At 36.2% G+C, this 20,721-nt stretch overlaps 1 protein-coding gene across 5 annotated transcripts in view; it reads left to right on the forward strand.

The window, feature by feature from the left end:
• NFIA (nuclear factor I A) overlaps window positions 1–10,931 on the forward strand; it is a 270,440-nt gene extending 259,509 nt beyond the window's left edge. For all 5 annotated transcript variants that reach the window (XM_063428056.1, XM_063428057.1, XM_063428055.1 and 2 more), the window contains one exon: window positions 10,463–10,931. In XM_063428056.1, coding sequence (XP_063284126.1) covers window positions 10,463–10,480 — 18 coding nt within the window. In that variant the 3' untranslated portion in view covers window positions 10,481–10,931. The remainder of the gene's footprint in view (window positions 1–10,462) is intronic.
• Window positions 10,932–20,721: the final 9,790 nt, after the last annotated feature.

Consider the following 20,721-nt stretch of genomic DNA (forward strand, 5'->3'; position numbering starts at 1 on the left):
ATTTCGGCATAGTCATATGTTGCAGTTTGCTTCTGTACTGTCACTTTGACAGTTAATATAAGTTTGCAGTATTTCTGACCGATGACCCTGCAGTATGGGTACTAATTATTTGACCCTCTTTGGAAACTACTAATTAGCTCAGTTTACTTTAAAAACTCACATTTCACAGCATTTATTATGAAACCTTGTTTGTGACTGGCAAATACTGCTAACTGACAACCTAATTTGAGTCACGATTACATGTGCAGTCGTAACTGAGATTTAGCTACTTCAAAGTGAAATTCCTTTAGTATTTGGTGTTTCTGATATTTTGTCCACTCCAAATAGCTGGGCAATCAAAGCCATTTATTTGTATCATTGACCTACCTGGATGATGTAAACCATTTTTGGGGCAGTCAGTTAGTGATGCCTAGAATTGTCACTATGTGAATACTATAAAATGAGTTATATACCACAGTATTCTGTTAAAGTATATAGCTGAACACATAAGGTTATATTAACTAAACCGCCAATTGTAGTAAATTGAAAACTTAATGGCAACTTTGAGCCTTTAAAAATGGGTCTGTTGCTGATTTGGAGAATTTTTCCAAAGCAGCTATTGTTTGCTAAATGTTGGTATCACTTTTCAGTCCACCACGGTTAGGTGTTTTGTGAATGAATTGACGTTAAATAAAACAATAAAAGTATCAAGATGGAGAACAACCTTACACGAGGTAGAAGTATCATGAAGTAAATTCTTAGCCCTGTGACTTTATAATAACTGTAAGAAATAGAAGTGATGATATAAATATATGAAATGCTAGGGGCGACCCTTTTGATACACAAGTAATTCATTCAGTTTTCTCCAAGGGACGTAAGCCACATTTGCGAATGTTTAGTTTCAGTAGGAAGGCAATTTCTTGTTTTCTAATCACAGGAGTGTAAGATGACACGAGCTGCCACATTATTGCCAAGTTCCTGTGCCCTGAGACAGTCTAAATGAATGATAGATTTCGGTATCTGTTCCAGCAAATCTCATTGTTCTACTTTCAGAATCCTCAGTGTGTATGAAATACTGAATCGGAGCTCTCTGAGTGATTTAATGTTCCGTTTTCCTCTCTAACTAAATGCACTCTGCTTGTAGTGGCTGAATGGTAAGGAAAATTGCCATGGGGGGAAAAAACACTATAATATTGTGGTAGATACTAGTGGCTGTGCTATGGCATTATATAAGGCATTGCCGGTTATTTAGTGTTCACATTCTTATCCTCTCTGTTTCTCTTCTCCTTTTCATTTATTTTTATTCAAGACTCCTTTTCATTTTTGATACATCTCTATGATGGCAGGTTCAAAAGACTCAGACTAAAAATACCCTCAAGTTTTTTATTTTATCCAAACCTGGTGTTATGGAGAATAGAAAGGTGAATTGCACACATTAAGTCAAAATGTCCATAGTGGGGGGGGGGGGGGTGAATCTCCTGCACATCAATTTTTCCAATTTGGCTAGATTGCCAATCTTCTGCAAAGTGAGTAAAGTTTAGCCTTTTATCTAGTTTACTTGCTTTTTGGTATGCTGTGATGTGTTTTGCTATGTGCTGTAGTGTTTCACTGTAATGTAGGGAGTTAGCTCTTGTCAAAGGAACACTATAATGTTAGGAATAAAAAGATGTATTCCACCACCATCACACCACAAAACCTTTAAACACTTACTTTTGACATCAGCAATTGGAGTAACCTAATGGACATTGCACATTAGGCCTTCCCCATAGAAAAGCATTGAATGAATGCTTTTCTATGGGGAATTTGAAATGCTAGACGTCATCTCACTTTTGCACGAGCACCAGCACCATTTCACAGAGTTAAATTGCAAGTTAAACTGCAAGAAAGGCCTATAAAAGCCACTAGAGGAATTCTTAACCTTGCAATGTAAATGCAATGATTTACATTGCAGGGCTAAGGGGACGGGGAAGGGGAGCATGCACCCAGACCGCTTCAATGAAATAAAGTGGACTGGGTACCTGTAGTGTCCCTTTAACTTACATGCACCAGGTTAAGAGCCTGTTTTTTTTAGAGTTAGCAGTCGTCAAACAATAGTGACATGGTTGGAAAACTCTACGAGACTAATCTCTAAGTATTGTTTGCAGCTCCCATAGAGAATAATGAGAGCTATTACCTGCAACTGACATTAAGTGCTGGTAGCTGAGTTTTAGTGTTGGCAGCCTATCACCACTAGTCAAATATACAGCCACTACTCGATAACAATAGCCGCAGGCCCTAGCAAGTAGTGGCTGCTCAGTAGAAACTAGCATCAATTTTAGAAACATGCTCCAAGATTCTCTTTCTTTAATAACATTTTTAAAGGTTTACTCCAAGCACCATCATCACTTTAGTTATTTGAAGTGGTCATGGTGGCTAGAGTCCGTATGTGCATGTTTTGCTATGAAAGTATTGCTGGCAAAAGGCAGGTTGAAAGTATTCATGTAGGCTCCTTTGAGGGGAAAGAGGAAAAAAAAAAACTGTTTTGTTGGATGGAACGCTAAGGAATATTAACTGCAGCCTTGCAGGAGTAATGTTTCCCCACAGATCGTAAACTGGTTTAAGTGCAGTAACATCAACTTTAAGAGTGTTAGTCAGAATTTGTATGTCCTCAAATAACTCCCTGAGTTCGTGAAGAGCGCCAACTGTCGCACCCTATCCTAAATTCCACATTAACAATCTCCTTCCACAGTGTTAAACTTCACTCTTCATGACTTTTTGTTTAACTTTGTAGATCTCATCCAAGTTAAATTGAAATTTGCAGGTGAAGTTATCCTGCTTTTTATTCTTATTTTCTCTTTTTAGTCTTTGACTTTACAGCATTTTAGTCAGCCCGGCACAGAACAGATGGTGTTACAGACAGTATAGCTACAGTATGTCAGTCTGTGTCAGTGGGTCTCAGGCAGTGTCACTGTTTAGCAGACAGCGTTACTCTGTTGCAGACAGTCCTTTAAACGGTGTTAGTTGGGTATTGGACGTGTTGGCGCCCTACCAGCAGTGTTACTATGTTTTGGAAACATTGACAATACAGCATGTACTATGTAATGAAATAATGAATACACAGAACACTGCTAACAGGAACATTAAGTTAAAACAATAGTTCATTTTTATTTTAGTTTTCAAAATTAAAATACGTGTATGTTAATCTGACAAGTGTGCCACATTCCCAATCTGAGATATAAAGTTTTTACTGAAATGTGCTGTCGGAAGAAATGAAAACAGATTACAAAAATTATTTTTTTGTGTCAGAATAAAACAAATCTCTCTGTCTGACAAGAGACCAGCTGCAAGCCCCTTTAGTAGTATGGGGGTCTTGTGGATGCAATAACTTCTCATTTAAGTTATGTTTTGTTTAAAGAGGGAGTGTTCGAATGCTAGCTCAGAATGTTTGCAACTACTGTTTCTGTTACACGAGGGGCCAAAATTATTATTTGTGGGACAAGCACACACTCATGCAATCACATGCTGGGGTTTTAAATCAGTTGAAGAACAAACACAATGATTACTGTCTATCAGCTTATTAAGAAGTAATAGATATATGTTAAGCGATCGATAAAGACTGACAAGAATTCACTAAAGTGTAAATGTCAGGAATTCAGGAAAGTGAATTTCAAATTAAAGGTAGAAATAACCTTTACAATATAGCAGACTGGGAGAATCTTTCAATTTTTGGTATTTTGACCTAAAATTCGCTTTGAATTTCCAACAGTTCATATTTTAGTGAATAAGGATATCTGAATATAGTTCACACTGTACTGAATAACCTTCTGAGGATGAGAACACTGTTCTTGATTGTAAAATAAGACCATTTTCACACTTTGTCACGTATTCTCTGTGAGTGTCTTGCATCTGCTCCTTGTACATAGCAGCGGAATATGTTGGTGCATTCCATATAAATTATAATAACCAGCCCTTCTCTCTCAATTTAGAGTCAGAATGTGAGCAAACTGGCTTTACCTGCACGTGTAAACGGTCATCAGCAGATAGCTATATTGGTTTGGTGAACTTCCTGTTTAGGATTCAGCTGACTATATATTGTTTATGGTTCATAAAATCTTACTACTGTCCTCCGACACCAGCAGATCAGAGCTTCAACTTTCACGGCGCAGTAAATTAAGGGGTGGGGGCCAGAGTGTGGCGCTACTCCTTTGAGAACCGTAAAAGAGACTTCAGTTAGCAGTGGTTAAATGGGGTTTTATAAGCACATTCTGTGTGGAACTGTTTTGCATTACATGAGCTCAATACCTTAGAGATGACACACATCTGCATGCACTTTATTAAATCCTTAGTCAGCACTTTTCAACCTGATGAGATTACTTCTTCATTTGACTGGAGAAAGAGAAGAGGGGAAGTTACTGGACGGCACAATTCTTTTTGATGTTTCACCTTGAGCACTAAGTAAGGACAATGTAACACTCTTTAAGATGAAAGAGATGTGCACGGATACATATGTATTTAAACGTGGTACAGCCAAAGATAAAAAAAGAAGATAAAGCACAGACTGTAAGCTCAGCGATGCCCACCTCCCCCAAGCATTTGATAGATGATCTTGGCTGGATTTAATTGGGGTGTGCATCAAAGAGCATTTACTCTGCCTCCCCCAATCCCCAAACCTAGATGTTTATAACATAAGCCTGTATATTTACACATTATCTGTTAGCGAGACGCACAAATGCAGTGGGAAGTATTGCCTTAGATTAAATCCTTGTTGGTATGTATGGCCCGGGCTTCAACCTGCAACAGAACTCTGCGGGAAGCGATGTATAACAATGTAGCTATTTAGTGGATCTTACACATTCAAGCGTTTTAGACCCCATTCCTTACATACACTTTGGATGTAAGTATACAAAGTACCAAACTCTTCAAGCAGATTATTTCTCCATGGTACCAGTTCATTCTCACATGTTCTACTTTACAAGAGACTAATGTTTTTATAGTTCCTTCTTCCTCAAAAAAACAGGCATGTATTGGTGTACTATTCATGTTTCACCACTAAAGGGACATTACCAGCAGTTTAACTTTAAATGGAATTTAGAGACCATTAATAAGCACTTAGAATAAATATGTATTTATTAATAATCATAATGAATGTTACATTTTTTGTACCTTCACATGCTTCTTCAGGAATTTCTATCACGCAGTGTTTAAGTTCAGAAAAGGCAGTGTTTACATGCTCCCTAGAGACACCTACAGTGGCAGTCACTCAGACGGCCTCTAGAGGTGCTTCCTGGATCAGTGCTGCACAACATGTTCTAAGGCTGCCATCACAATTAATACTATCAATGGGTGATTTCATCAACAGCCAAATCCTCAATTCAATACAAGGTGCCCACCGCTAATAAAGGGGACTTTCTCCAAGCTATCCTAGACAGTAGGCTAAAACGAGCAGCCCATTGGCCTGTCCCATCATGCTGAATGTTCGTTTGTATTTCTCCTCTATGACAATTGGATATTGTCACACCCCCTGGCAGTTGGTCATGCCCCATTATTCACTATTTTTAGTTCCTACCTTCAGATACACGGTGAGGATGAGTTTGTGGGAGGGTTATAGTTGTACCAGTAGTAGGAGAACATGGATGCATGCATTTAAATAAAATAAATAAAAAATACAAATAATGTAAATACAGTAACTGGTTGATAAATATAAACAGATTTCATGTTTTGGTGTTGACGTCCCTTTAAATATTACCCAGTTCATGCATATTGGATGAAGACTAATGTATAAAATGTATAAAAGCGGAATATAGCTTTATTCCACCTTTGAAGCCAGGAACAATCTGCACATGTTTTGTAAATCTTGCTCTAATATGTGCTTGAAATACCTTTTTAAACCATTCTTTCATCGTCTCTGGGCAACTCTTGCTAGCTCCGAAATTGTTAATGGTCATTTGCCAAGCTGTGAGTTCGTTTACTGAATGGATCATATTGATCCGAGTCCTTGTTTGAAACCTGTATTGTGTTAATCTGCATTTCCAGTTAGTGTCTTCTACGCAGAGCGTTTTTTTTTGTTTCAAAGTTTTGATGCATTATTTAAACATAGTGGCCATTTTACTAAAATACTGTCGTCAAACTAACTGTGTTAGAAAATTCACCAGTTGTACTTTATTTCGAAACCTGGCTGTATTGGCCCAAATTTAGAATGCATTAATTAGTAAATAATCCCCAGCATGGTCCCTAATATTCTACCCCTTTAATGCAGTGTGTTTTCCAAGGGCCGTTGCAGTAAACTCTTAAGCTGCCATCTTAATTTCACAGTATTATTATAGTGTACTTTAATAGTGTTATGTTATTACAGGGGACGGCAATACTTTTGAATATATACTAAAATTTATATTGTCTACTAAATTTGATTAAACAGCAATGCATACTCTCTGACTGCACAAGTCAAACTCAAGAAGATTCGGTCTTATTACTATTGGCAACAAATTTATAAAACGTAATGGAAATAAGTGGTTATGTATAATGTGTCTTAAAGGAATACTTTGGCCACCAATGAAGTGTAGGTTCCTGGGTCTTGGCTTACCTCAAGGTGGTTTAACCCCAAAGTCTTGCATCTGCTACCCGTTAGTTCATCCCAAAGACATCCACTGCAGTCCGAGGCTTGAAACCGGAAGCCTTGGACAGAGCTCTTTCTTAACAAAATGGTTTGAAAAATGTATTTATTGTTTTCAAGACGTTTTGTGAATGGGGAGCTACTGATAGGCTGATACTGATAGGCTCCTATAAGGAGCTCCTCTGTCGAAGACTTCCTGTCTTACGCTTTGGACTGCAGACCATGTTAATAGCAAAATCTAATGGGCGCCAGATTCAAGACTTTGGGGTTAAAGCGCTCGTTAGCGGTTTAACCCCTTGAGGTAAGCTGGCACCCAATGGACCTTCTTGCACTATAACAACTTTATTCTGAAATAATTGTTAAGGTGTCGGAGTGTCTGTTTAAATGTGCGATCTGAACTGGATTTACTGCACATTTAATGGTTTAACCCCTTAAGGACACATGACATGTGTGACATGTCATGATTCCCTTTTATTCCATAAGTTTGGTCTTTAAGGGGTTAAAGAGGTAATGCAGAAAAAAAATGGAAAAAATAAAGTACCGCTGAATAACTTCTTATTAAATTCTTGAGCTTTGTACTTCCTCAAATGCCCATAAAGTCATCTACAAAATGATTAAGACGGCTCAGCCAATCCTGGGGTTTACAGTTAAATTGTCATCTTTCTACTGTAGTACAGTGCAATATGACATCCATTGCAGCAGTGGTATTGGAATAAAAATATCTTTCACAAATGTTGGAAGAGAAAGGAGGGAAGATTGAGGATATGAAACAAAAATATTTTTTTTATTGTGTATGTGTTTTAACCCATGTGATGAATTGGCCATGTAGCACGATTCTCTGACCTCGGTGATTAGGAGGTGGGGGGTTAAAGTTAATTCATGTTAGCTTTACCCTTCATTGACATGTTGTTCCCTGGTGGGAGGTGAGAAGGGAGACACACCAACAGAAGAACATTGTGTCTGCAATCTCTCCTAAACACTGTCTCAAGGAACAGTAACAAAGTTTTAAAATCCTTATCCCAGCCTTTTAGCTGCACTGCACAGCTAAAACAAGAAACTCCGACTCAGCATCTTCGATTGATTAAAAACTAACCTTTAAAGTAACTCTCAGAGTGTGTGGTTAGCATTTAAATTTAAACATGTCATGAATCTGATTTGTGTTACAGAATATCAACTCCAAACCACTAAAATTCACATCACTTTTTTTTGTTCTTTCTTAATAATTCCCTTAAGCAGCTAAAGTATTTTACAAAAAAATGTCAATAGGGCAAAAAAGAGAAAGACCCCAAACCTGACTTATACTTTGTTTCCCATGCAAATAATTTGCTTTTCCCAAAAAAGAAAAAAAAAATGTATAAAAGTGAAGTTGAATAATTGGACCTTTGTCTAACTTTCTGAAATGCCAGGGAAAGCTAGATTGATTAAATACACAAGGGTTTTTTTTTGGAGTGTGAGGTCCTACCTGCTGGCTAAGTCATAAATTAAACAGAATAAATATATATATATATATATACTTCAGTGTGTTTGCAGTGGGCTTGCTACGTCAGAGAGTAAAGAGGAAGACTGGTACAAGGAGAGGGTCGAGGATTCCTTGCTAATGAAAGTCACGTCTGGGTCTGTCTGGTTGCCTGTAGCAACCAGACATGATGTAACACCGCGATGAACTTGAACTTGGGGAGTTGCAAAAGGGAACAATAGACCAGAGTAATCAATAAAGCCTATTTTGGTGAAGGATTACAGAACTGCTCTGGGGTAACCTTGTCTGCAAGGCATTTTCTGAATAGTAAGCCATGTGAGCAAACTTTCTTTTCTTTTTTTCTGGGAAAGTAGTCTGCAAGTGATGACTGGAAATTATTCCTTGCACAGTGTAGGGTCTGTAGACTTGTGTCAAGGCAGGACATAGCCCCCCTGAGTATGCAAACATTGCAAGGGGATTGTATTCTATCAGCTGGCTGTATTCGATGCTTAGGCAATGGAATACTTTTTGCTTAACGTTTCGTTGGCATAGGAGCCGGGGTTAATTTTTAGCTAACAGAGGCGTCCGTTTCTCTCAAAAAGAATAGTAGCATATGGATAAAATTCTAAACCATACTAGATCATTGCTTATAAAAGTGTATTTGTGGCTTTGCCCCTTTCTTTCCTGCATATTGACATGCCAAAAATAATTCCAGTTGGCCTCAGCTGTACTTTGGCTTCGCAAATGCACATATGTTTGGGGCACACTAATCTAGACGACATCAGAACCCACCCAATCTTTGTAGTGTAGTGCTCAACAGTTGTATTGAACGTGAACTGGCTGATTGCAGGTTGTTTACATGCTTCTTCGTAAAATATCTTTAAAGGATAGTAGCTATCACTGCCAGCCTATAGACCTGTACCATGGTACAGTAAGAGTGTGCAGCTCACTCCTTTCCCTGTCCACTTTTCCAGGTGTTACTGATGTAATGTATCAAATACTAGCAGGTTTATTCACTAACGTGAGGATTAAAAGTTAATTTAAAATTTAAAAGAATACTGAAGCACTAAAGGAACAAATATGTATTCCTAACACTATGGTGCCCATATTATAATTTTTAGGTGACCGAGCCAATGCTGCCTTGGTTAAAAAAAAGTAGTAAACTCACCTTTTTTTTCCCCTCGTCACTCAAGTCTCCTTGCTCAAGTTCCTGCCTCTTAGACTGAGATCATCGAGATTGATAATCTCAGCCAATCCAATGCTTTCCCATAGGAAAGCATTAGGAGGCTAGTGCACATGTGTGGCAAAATGCCATGCTGCGCCAATCAGCTATTTTTTTACTCTTGAAATTTTAGGGAAGGGCCTCTAGTGTAATGGATGTCAACCTGACAGCTGCTAGAGGCAGGTTAACCCTGCAATGTGAGCATTGCCTTGCCTATAGAATGGCAATGTTTTCAACTGCAGCGTTAAATGGGGGCACATTGCGCCCAGACCATTTCATTTAGGTGAAGTGGCCTAGGTGCCTATAATGTTCTTTTAAGTGCAAAGTAGCCAAACTGGAAGCATAGTTTGGGTATATTGGCCTTAATTTTGAAATTCGCTTTGAATTCTCACTCGAGTGAATAACCTTGCATATCGTCTTGCTAAAGACCAGCTTAAACATCACGCAGAATATTAATTTGCATCCAGCAGAAAAAAATCTCTAGGTTTTTTTTCTCACAGCTCACAAAGTGTTACTTGACTGCCGGCTGACGTCACCCATCACTCTTACTGTACAGCAAGGGAAATGTTATGTTTTTGTCTTTTATTAGGTCTGTCCCTTGCATGAAGTGAAACGGTCCCTTAAAGCATTTAATGAAATCCATGTGTTGTGCAGGCCAGATTGTTTGCAAATATATAGATGAAAAGCTATTTAGTATTTTGCACTAATGATGTCACAAATTACATGTTGATTTCTAGAATGACTGTAAGTTCTTTTCCATGATTTTTGGAGCATTTATCTTTGCCTCTAAACCTGAGATCCCCCAAAAGGTACTTGTAATAGGACAGGGATAGGCAACCTTCGGCACTCCAGATGTTTTGGAGTACACCTCCCATGATGCTTTTTCAGTATCATGGGATGTAGATGGGGGGATGGGATGGGGGATGTAGTCCACAACATATGGAGTGCAGAAGGTTGCCTGCCCCTGTAATAGGATGTGCCTGGGTACAGATCCTACTAGAGATGTTTGTGCCGAATGCTTGTGGTGAGTTTGTGTGTGAGCTCTGTGTGGACACCTTATGGACAGACCTTGAAAATAAGACATCTCTTTCCTAACAATGTTAAGAGTTTGTTCTAATTGCATTCTAAAACTAGCATTTTGTTACAATCGAATGTACAACAGAATGTAATAAAATAGAAAAAAAGTAACTAAATAATTTTTTTCCCTCCTTTCCAGTCCTGGTACCTGGGATAAAGCTCACAGTTTCCATCACTCACCTGACAGACCACCTGCCCCTTCCCGTCTCTGTATGAAGAAAGCAAGCCGCGGCAAGATGGCACAGTTACTTCACATCAATGGAAGGGGACACAAACTCATGTCAACAGCAAAACTACAGAAAAAAAAAATCTTATGTGGTCGCATGGCAAGGACCATAAATACGCAGCCTTATTTTTTCTTTTATTTTTGATTTGTTGTTTTTGTTTTTTTTTTTAAACATTTTTGTTTTTTTTGGTTTTCTCACCATGATCTGAGGAAAATTCTTGGAGAAGGTTGGGCTTCACAACATTTGACGTGTTTCATTGGTAGTGTAAACATTAGGGGATTCTGGATAGCCTTAGTCTTTAGTAATTATTGACATTGTAGAAGACACTTTTCTATTGAAGCTCAATTTTTTTTCACTGAAGATGCAGCATCTCTCTAGCCATGGGTGTGATACTTCTTCAGAAGTCATGAAGGGGCTGTCCCCTAAAAATAATATATATATATATATATATATATATATATATATATATATATATACACACACACACACTTTTACACATTCACATTTTCATCCATATTTTACACAACTCTTTTTGGAATACATTTACCTGTAAGCCTTTAACATCATCAGTAAATTTATGGGACATGGGGGATGTTCCTATATTTAAAATAACTATAGCTGCAACTTATATTGCCATGACACTTTTCAATTATTGTGCCCCCTTCTCCCCCCCCCCCCCCCCCCCAAAAAAAAAAATATTTTTTTAATGCAAAAAACAATAATGCATGAAACAGATATACTGTTATACAATATCCTCCATGTTGTATTGTTGACATTTTTAGTATAATTTTTTGGAAATGGCTTCACCAACGAGGGAAGAAACATAATTTGTATTTTATTTTATTTTAAATCCCTGGTTTTTTTAATTTATTTATTTTTTATTATTGTGATCACCTCACCCCCTACAGAAGTTATCTTTTTGAATGAATCCAGGACGATTTGTGTTGTGTGACATATCAAATGCAATATGGACACCCTTCCTTTCTGACAAGGAGTAGTCACATCCATGATCTTTGAGGAAACTGTTGTAAATTCATTCGAGTTGCAGAGCATTGTCAAGAACTTCTACAACTACAGTATTCACAAAACAAACAAAATGCTGCACTTAAGAAACAAGCTTTTCTGAAACAAATTTTCAACAATTCAACAGACACACAGCAATGGGGGAAGATGGTCTGTTTTGACAGAAACTGACAGGAATCAATTGAAACAATCGTATTTGGATTGAGTAAAGTGCAATTTCATTGGATAGGTAAATATCTTTGTAAGATAGAGATTGTTGAAAATTCTATTTTTGTTTTCAAAGTCCTACCACCCCAGGACTCTAAATTATAGGGGTAAAAAACAGCCTTGCAAAAGAAAGGGGAGCTATTTTTGCTTTTTATGTTTTTTTTATTGTTGAACTTGTATCCCTTAAGAACTAAAAAAAAATGTAAAAAAAATATATATATATAAATATAAAACATAATGGTGCTTTACCACAATATGTTAACTACATTAAATGCTAAGTAATCATTTTTTTCTGTTATCAAAGCACATAACTAAAATGGAAAAATCATATTATCTTTTAATTTTATAAGCTAAAGTCACTATTAGTAAAGTATGCCAATTCAGACAAATGCAACGTTCCCAGAAAAGGGGATCTTTTTTTCAGGCACCTCAGCATTTATACAGTTGTCCAGATGATATCTATGTGATTTGATTACTTGTGTCTCGGACTGGAAACACTGATCAATCTGGGGTCTCAAAGCACTTGCTGAGCAAAATACAATTGGGTCATAAACGTCATATATGGTGTATACTTAAAAAAAATAATAATAATTAAAAAGACAAAAAAAACTAAAAAAAAAGAAAACAAAAACACAAAATAAACATAAAAACAAGTGATTTTTTTTCTCTACCAGACAGCGGAGCGTTCCTTTGCTTCGCATGCAACTTCAAGAAAGGTTCCTATATTATACATATATTATATACTTTCCGTTTGGCAAACCCTGCCAATCAGGACAAAATGTTTCTGCATGTTCTAGTGGTAGTACCTGATTTTTATATACATAAAGTAGGATATAGTAGAGTGCATTAAGACAAAACATTTTAATTCCTATTCCAGGCCCTTGTCTTTTTATCCCCGTTCCCCCCACCATGCAGCCAATGTAAGGACAGCTTGTCCTTTTGGCAGTGAAGGAGTTAAACTCTGTATGGTCCTAGTAAAGAACTTTGGCTACTGTCTTATACAATCAAGTCAATTAAACTGTTGGTAAGAAACTTTGCTCCTCATCTCTCCCCCTTTTTGCATTTGTAATGGGTTTTTTTTTTTCTGTTAGATATTATATAAAAAAAAAATTATTATTTTTTTTTTTTTTTCCTCTGAACACTTTTGGGGTGCCGTGGGGGGCTGTAATGTTATAGCAAAGCAATACAGTGCATTGCCCCTGCGTCTCATGGAGTTAATTTGCACGTAGATGAATATAATTCCATATTGATGTGCCTTGCCCTGGATAGCGATTATTTGTGGAATTGTTGCACATGTTCCTCCATAGATAGAGTCACTCATTATGGAGACACTTTTTTCTTTTCTTTTTTTTAATTTTCTTGTAAATGTTACTCATATATGACATTGCAGGCTTCACCATGTAGGTAAATATTTTAGTTGTATCCCACCAATAGGAGTAGTGTGCTTAGTTTTGTAGTTTCTGTGCTATTTACGCGTAGGAGATCAGTATTTTGGGGACATTTTTTGCTGCATTGTGAAATTTTATTTTGAGTCTTCCTTTTATCATATTTTTTATTTGTTTTCCCTGATCAATGAACATATGCAATACCTGCTTATATTCATGTAGCTAAAGCTTAGCAAATTTACTAGATTTTTATTTTGAGTTTTATTATTGTTGATGTGTTGTTGTTGTTGTTGTTGTTTTTTTTTGTTGTTGTTTTTTTTTTTTATTTGACCAAAGTTGGTGCTGCACTTGTTGCAGTGTGTTAGATATTCAGTCATTGAACGTTTGTGACTTTGAATGCACATGCAGGACAGGGGGGATGGGGGGGGGGCGGGAGGGGGGCTTCTTAGAGAAACAGTCCGACTGTGAAACACTAAGCAGATCCCTGCTTTGAGCATTTTTTTTGTGTTTATAACTGTTCCTATCACAAGCAAGCCTTAAAGCAAAAACAAAAAAAACTTCCTTTCCTTCAAATCCCACACCCCATTTTTATTAGCAGACAGCAATCAACCCACGTTCAACAAAAAGAGGTTATAAATGCCCATTTTTATATGCACGTTTTTAAACTTCCAAATTCTAAAAAAAAAAACATGTTTACTGGTTCTCTCTATTTAAGAATAAAAAAAATAAAATGTTTTGGATTTTTCATATGTGTCTGATATGTGGTTGAGTAGTTGTGTTGTGTGATTGTTAGTGAATGTTGTCCACTCCCCGTAGCTAGCATCCTTTACCTTCCTTTATAGAACTTAGTTGGGCATTACCTATTGACATATGTGCACTAAAAGCATCTTCCAGTGCTTCACAGTGAAGGGAAAATGGAAATCTAGGCAAACATTTTGTCATAGCCTTGCGGTATCTCGAGGCATTACCAGTAAATTGGTTGTATATACAATACAAATGCACCCTTTTATAAATCAAGCAAAAGAAGCAATAGTTTGGGCAGTTATAGTTATTGTTTTTTGTTTGTTTTTGTTTTTTTCCTTTTTTTTATTGTTGGTAATATCTTGTTTTGTTGGGATTTTTTTTTTTTTTGTATTGTTTTGTTTTTGTGAGTGTGTCGTAGACATGGCTGCAACGAGAAAGAACAAACTGCCCACTCAGATATGTAATTTGTATGTTGTATAGTTTTATTGATTACACTGATTTATTCTACCCTATTTTGTATTGCAGGACTTTTGTAATGTTGTTTAAATGAGGAAAAAAAAATTCTGTCGATTTAGCTTAGCAGACTTTCTGGTTGTTTCTTATAATAACAGCATTCTTAGAATTGCGTTTTTAGGGGAGGTTTATTTGTTTTATTTTTTTTTGTTCAGAGTTGAATTTATATGTATATATATATATATATATATATATATATATCTTTTATTTTCGTTTTTTTTCATTCTCTATTTTGGGAACTGGATTAAAGTTAAAACTCTCCCGTTTCCCATACAGTTGTTTTTCTTCTTTCAATTGTTTAGCATATTCCTATGCTTGAGAAGTATAGGATCATTGAACAACCATTTTAAATGGCAATTACAGGTATGCTGAATTTTTATTAAGATATTTTCTCACTGAGGTTTATGAATTGATAATTAGGAATTTCTGAACAGATTTGCAGATCATAAAAATGCGTTATATAAAGTCTTTATTTTATCATATAGGCAATCGAAAATATTGAGTTACAAGGCTTCACACCTGCTTGTTGAACGTTTCTCAAATGCCTAGAATGCACAGGTCACTAAGATTTAGTTATGAAGATTAAGTAAGCATGTCAAGGTTAAAGAGTGAGTAATGTACTTTTATTTATAAACTACATGTCCACAATTATTTAGTTCTACGGACAATTTCTTGTATTTCCTATTGCAGTAGTTTAGCCGACATACCTGCTTCTCCTGTTCTCTGTTATACAGAGAAATAAACGCTGGGTTGTTCCTCATGGGTGGAGCTAGTTGCCCACAGTGGTATTTTATAACTCTTTACTCAGAGATCAGATGAATTATGCACTATGCACCTGTATGCCAATTAATTTCTTCCATATGTGGTGCAACCATAGAGGCAGTTTAGTGATTGGGAGGACCCATCAGAAGAAGGACTTAAGAGACCTATGCAAAACATTTAAAAAAAAAATGTATCATAACATGTCCACAATAGTAGAGAAGGGGGTTATTCTTGGGTGCTACTACACCTATTAAAATATTAGAAAAGGTTGTCAGATTAAAAATAATATGGGCATTTTTTTTTTTTTAATTAACAAAAAAACATACCTTCCTTTTAAATTCCATGACAAATGTGCAGCCTATGATCAATTTAGACACTTTAATTTAGGATAAAATTCCATTCATTTTCCATGGACCGTTCGTTATCTTCTCCTGTGGAGTCTACATTGCCAAACGTTGCAATACAGAGGTTAGCACATTGGCTGAGAGCATCAGTTAATTTCTTCCTGAATCCAGGTCCAGCTAAGGCCTACAGGTAAACTGTTTGTGATCAAAGGCTTAGTTAAAGATACTATTGTTTACTTGGTCCTGTTTACAGATCCAGCTAGTGCCTGCTGGCAAACTGTTCTTGATCCCAGGCCCAGTTGAAGACAAATAGATTGTTCCAGCTCTAGATCCTGCTGTTTTTGTTCCCGGACCCATTTAAAGAGCTATAATTAACTTGGCCCCTTTTGTTATGGACCAGTTAAAGGCCTGCAGCACATCATTTCCTGATACCAGTCTTTCCTAGATTGCCACTGACAAACTATTCCTAAACTTGGTCTCATGTACAGACTACTGTCAAATTACCCCAAGTCTATGGCCCATTCATAACCCATGGCTATTCCTACATGAGGCCAAAGTGCACTTTGTTTTAAATGTAGTAACAGTGGTTAAAGTTGGATTTAGCCAGATACATACAGCTGTACACCCCAACAATTGGTTTTGGTTATTATATATTGTTTTTAAAAAGACAATGGGCAACATTGATGAGAGACACACAGACACATATATTTGCATAAACATGTTTTAACCGAACACAAAGTAAAGTACCCCTCTAGTCACAGTATTTTTATTCAGACCACGTCGATATCGATCCCAAGCAGTTTATTTGTAGTTTTTGTATGTAAAAATGAACAAAAGCTTGGATTTAATCAGGTGTATCCTTGCTGTGGTTTTTTTTTTTTATTATTATTATTATACTATTCTAATTTGCCCTGGGAAAAACAACATTTTTATAGTTTTTTTTTGGGGGGGGGGGGGGGTTTGGGGGTTTTTTTTTTAGAACAAAACAAATAAATCCCATTTTGCCTTACTGTGTAAGAAGAGCTTCAATGAAACCTATCCAAACATATTGAGACTAATGGACGGTGATGGCTAATTTTGGTTTTTCTGATGTTTGTGAAACACATGATGGCTGAGCATCATGGGAAATTAAGCTATTGTGAGTTATCATTGCTAGATTAAGTCTTTTGATGTTAGCATAGTTTCCTCTATTGGGACTTCTTCGCAGGAAACTGTACCCAGCCTACTAATTTAGTCCAACTTCCATCATCTTCAACAAGTTAATGGCGAAGGGTGATATTGTTTAAAGGCATGCTGGAAACTGGATAGCCGTAGATTGGCCGTCCCTCTTGATGGTATTGAAGTCTGTTTTGAGTGCAAACCCTTAGTAACCTGGCATTTCCGCTTCTTAGTAGTACCAAGGGTGTACAACAGTAAGATGCGTATTTCACATTTCTATGATTTTTATTTTTTTCGCCTATTAATGAATTGGTGGGAGGAAAATTGCTTTTCTGCAGAGCAGGTAACATTGAAGCTAATCCGTAACCCTGAACTGTGTGTCATCTATTCTGAAACTGATTTAATGTTTGATGCTAAGCCAAGACATGGTGCTAAATTCAGCCTGGCAATATGATGGACACATCTGTAATAAGTTGGGCTCAATTCATTCTGCTTTCCAACAATATAATGCATAGCAGTGGTTATCTGCATGTGAACTATGCACTAATCTATCCGAATGAAAAATAAATAAACCTACGTACTATGGTTACCTTTTTTTTTTTTTTTTTATTCTGATTTCTTTCAATCCTTGCCTTTTTTCAGTGTTATAAATGCCAGCTTTAGGACAGAAAGAATTATATGAAAACCAGCATAATACCTGATATATAATAATTGAAATAAAAACAGTAGTGCCTGTGAAATCTGTATTATATCGCTCTTCTGAAATAAGATTTTTTTTACACCAGTAGCCTTTGCTGTCTGTCAGATTCCTCTGATGTAACGGATGTAAAATAACCATACAGTAATATTGCATGCTGTTCCATATCGCTTAGCGAGTTGTATAAAATATTACTCAAATTACGTTAGAATTTTTTTTTTCCTGACTTGGTTCTTGTTAGATAGGTATAAAGGTATGTCGCCAAGAATGCAAATTTTTTCTTTTTTTTCCATTTATTTGGTTTGTTTTTGGAAGGGGGTGTTTTCAGTATTTCAGAGGTATACATTTAAACTCAGTATTACATAAGTTTTTTTTTTTTATTCTTTTTTGTTTTTAACTTTTCTTGGGTCCTCCTCCCCCAACGGTAAGCATTTAGAATTTATTATCTGTTTGTTTCACTTTTATGTTTTTAATAGGAGAACTTACATCCTAACACTCGTGCATTCTTATGCGGAGTTCTGCGGTTGTTTTTAGTCTGGATAAATCACAAAAATGAAATAAACAGATAACCAATGTTTACCCCTCCCTTTACACCAGACCTCCTCATACTAAAAAGAAAATATACAAAAATGTGGCTGTTTTTAGTTAGTTTTATGCACAATTTCATGATATATAAATATTATGTTTTTTTCCTTTCAATAAATTGTATACAATCTTGGGCCTGATTCATGAAATATGTGACCATGTGTATTTGTGCACACTACAAGTACAGTTCTATAGATTCACATTTACACAAACACCAAACCTTAACACCCGACTATGCAAAACCTGTAAATAAAACAGCACTACAAATTGAATAGGTTTGGGTGTCTGTCTATAGAACAACAGTTCTCTAGACAACTTTGTATTGTACCAGTGTATGGCATAAGGATTTTTTCTTTTTTGTTGTTTGTTTGTTTTTTTTTTTACCTTGGGTCTTGAATATACTTTTTATGAAGCCTTTAAACCTAACTTAGAGAATTTTTATTTTTGGGGTATTTTTATAATCATTTTTATCTTTATTTAAACGAAGAGTGGATCAACATTATGTGCCAGACCCACAATCACATTCAGAGAATCAAAACGTTAACTTGTAAAGGGACATAAAATTTCAATGTTTGTATTTCCATAAATACGGGCATATCGTGCATTACGTTGTTTTAAATAACTATTTTTTTTTAATGTGCATTGCAGTCCATTAACGGGCACAGTGCAAATTATGTTAAATATTACATTAGGGCAACTCATTTTGAATACCTTTCATTCACCTCTTTTGTTCTAGTAGCTTAGGCACCATTAAAGGTGGGCTCTGGGATTCGATGAATCAGTACAGATGGGTAAATTACTAGGTGAAAGCTTTTGGCTAATCGTGGGAAAACGCATAATTCTTTCACTAGTTTTATTGACTTTTTTTTCCCCTTTTCTATTCTAATTTTATTTCTCACAACCCTTAGCTCTTCACTGAACAAAGTGCAGTACCCAAGCTGCTACTTGACCACCTAAACCTTTATTTTTGTGTTTAAGTAATTAATTGCCCCATAATGGGTGTTTTTTAAGATCCCTTGTGCCTGTGTTAATAAAGTCTCTGTTTTATGAATCAGGCTCATTGTGACTCTAGTACCTTGTATTGATTTTCATAGTTATGTTATTTTTTACTGTGTTCTGTGAAAATTTGTAATTGGTTGAGAATCACTGTTGGGCATCTATTCTTATACAACTAAATCTCTGCAGGTTTTTTCAGCTGGTGTGGATTAGTATAAATCTTGTATTCATCCATTAATGCTGCCACCTCTCACATTACAATACAATTACTGGAAGCAAATTCTGCATTTCCTATGCAACAAAAAAGGAAAATAAAAAAAAATGCTAATGCTAAACTTGTTTCTGGTGTTTTATTTTATTTTTTGCAATCTCGTTGGGGATAGAATGGTATTATTTGAAAATGAGAACCCCAAATTTAGAAATGAACTGGTTGTACATAGTATTATCAAGAAACAAAGCTAGTATTTCACAATGCACCTGCTACAGCACACGTAGAACTTGGTAACATTCTACAGGGCGTAACATTTCACCTGTACACTGCACGATTGTGTGATAGGCAGAGCTGTAAAGACAATGTAGACAAATCTAGCTATTAAGCTGCACATTACCACGTTGTATAGATTCAATTTATATATTTCATTTTAGTTACTATGACATCCAGTTTTTTAATCCTTTATGATATGCAATATTTTTGGGCAAAGGCATTATATTGCAATTTTACACTATAACATTAACAGGAATGCAAAGTTAATTATTAGAAAAGTGTTAAACTGTTGCCAAATAATAAGAAACCTCGAAAATTTTATTTTAACTTTGACTTCTTTATTATAAGTTTTTAATCAAGATCTTACAGTAATCATGTAAATTAGATGTATTTTGATCGCTAGGGATTATTCTAGTTTAGGTGACTGAATAATATAACGTTTATAAAAGACATTAGGCTTCATATTTGCTTATCTTTCTTTACTGAAACTCCCAGCAGCAAAGAAACAGTTAACATTAGTGTAAAAAAAAAAAAATCAACCATTCAGAATGCATAACAATAATATACAGTGCCATCAGACTCCTCCCAACTCCTCTTTCTTGATGTCGCCAAACGGTAGTAGCGTCAACCTTGTAATAGAAATTATCAACGAAACAGTTGACTCAGGAGATCCTTATGAAGTCAACCAGGTAAACGAAGTATACCAAAGGGATTAGAAACTCCCTGCAGAGTCAATGCGAAACTTCACACTAGGAGAAAAGAGAGAGAACCGTGAGAGTATGGTCTCTTGGGTAAGATAAATTCAATACCCACAGACAATTTAAAGATAACTGGTTTAAGTTATTAAACAATCTAAGCTATGAGCTATGGTCACACAGCAAGGCAATAGCGCATGAAATGACAGCAACTGGTATACAGCTAACCTCGTAATCTGGAGTCAACAATAAATATTAGAGTCTGAGACTTACCTTGAAGGGTGGGAGAAAGTAATGTAAGGGAGGGAAAATATTCGCCTCCTGTCATTAATAAAATGTAGTTTATTCGGTCACCTAAACTTGAATAATCCCTAATTTTATGGCAAGACACGAGGCTTCATATTTGCTTTTTTAACGCTCTTCTATAATAGAAGAAACAGCGTGTGTCGTAGGTTTTAAATAAAAGTTCCGAAAGGTGGATTCTCTAGACCAGTCTGCAGAAGATAAAAAATCTGACAGAGAACTGCCCGCACGAATTGTAGAAGTTGCGGCCACACCTCTAACAGAATGAGCACCAA

This window comes from Pelobates fuscus, chromosome 7 (genome assembly GCF_036172605.1).
Source record: "Pelobates fuscus isolate aPelFus1 chromosome 7, aPelFus1.pri, whole genome shotgun sequence".
Lineage (NCBI taxonomy): Eukaryota > Metazoa > Chordata > Amphibia > Anura > Pelobatidae > Pelobates > Pelobates fuscus.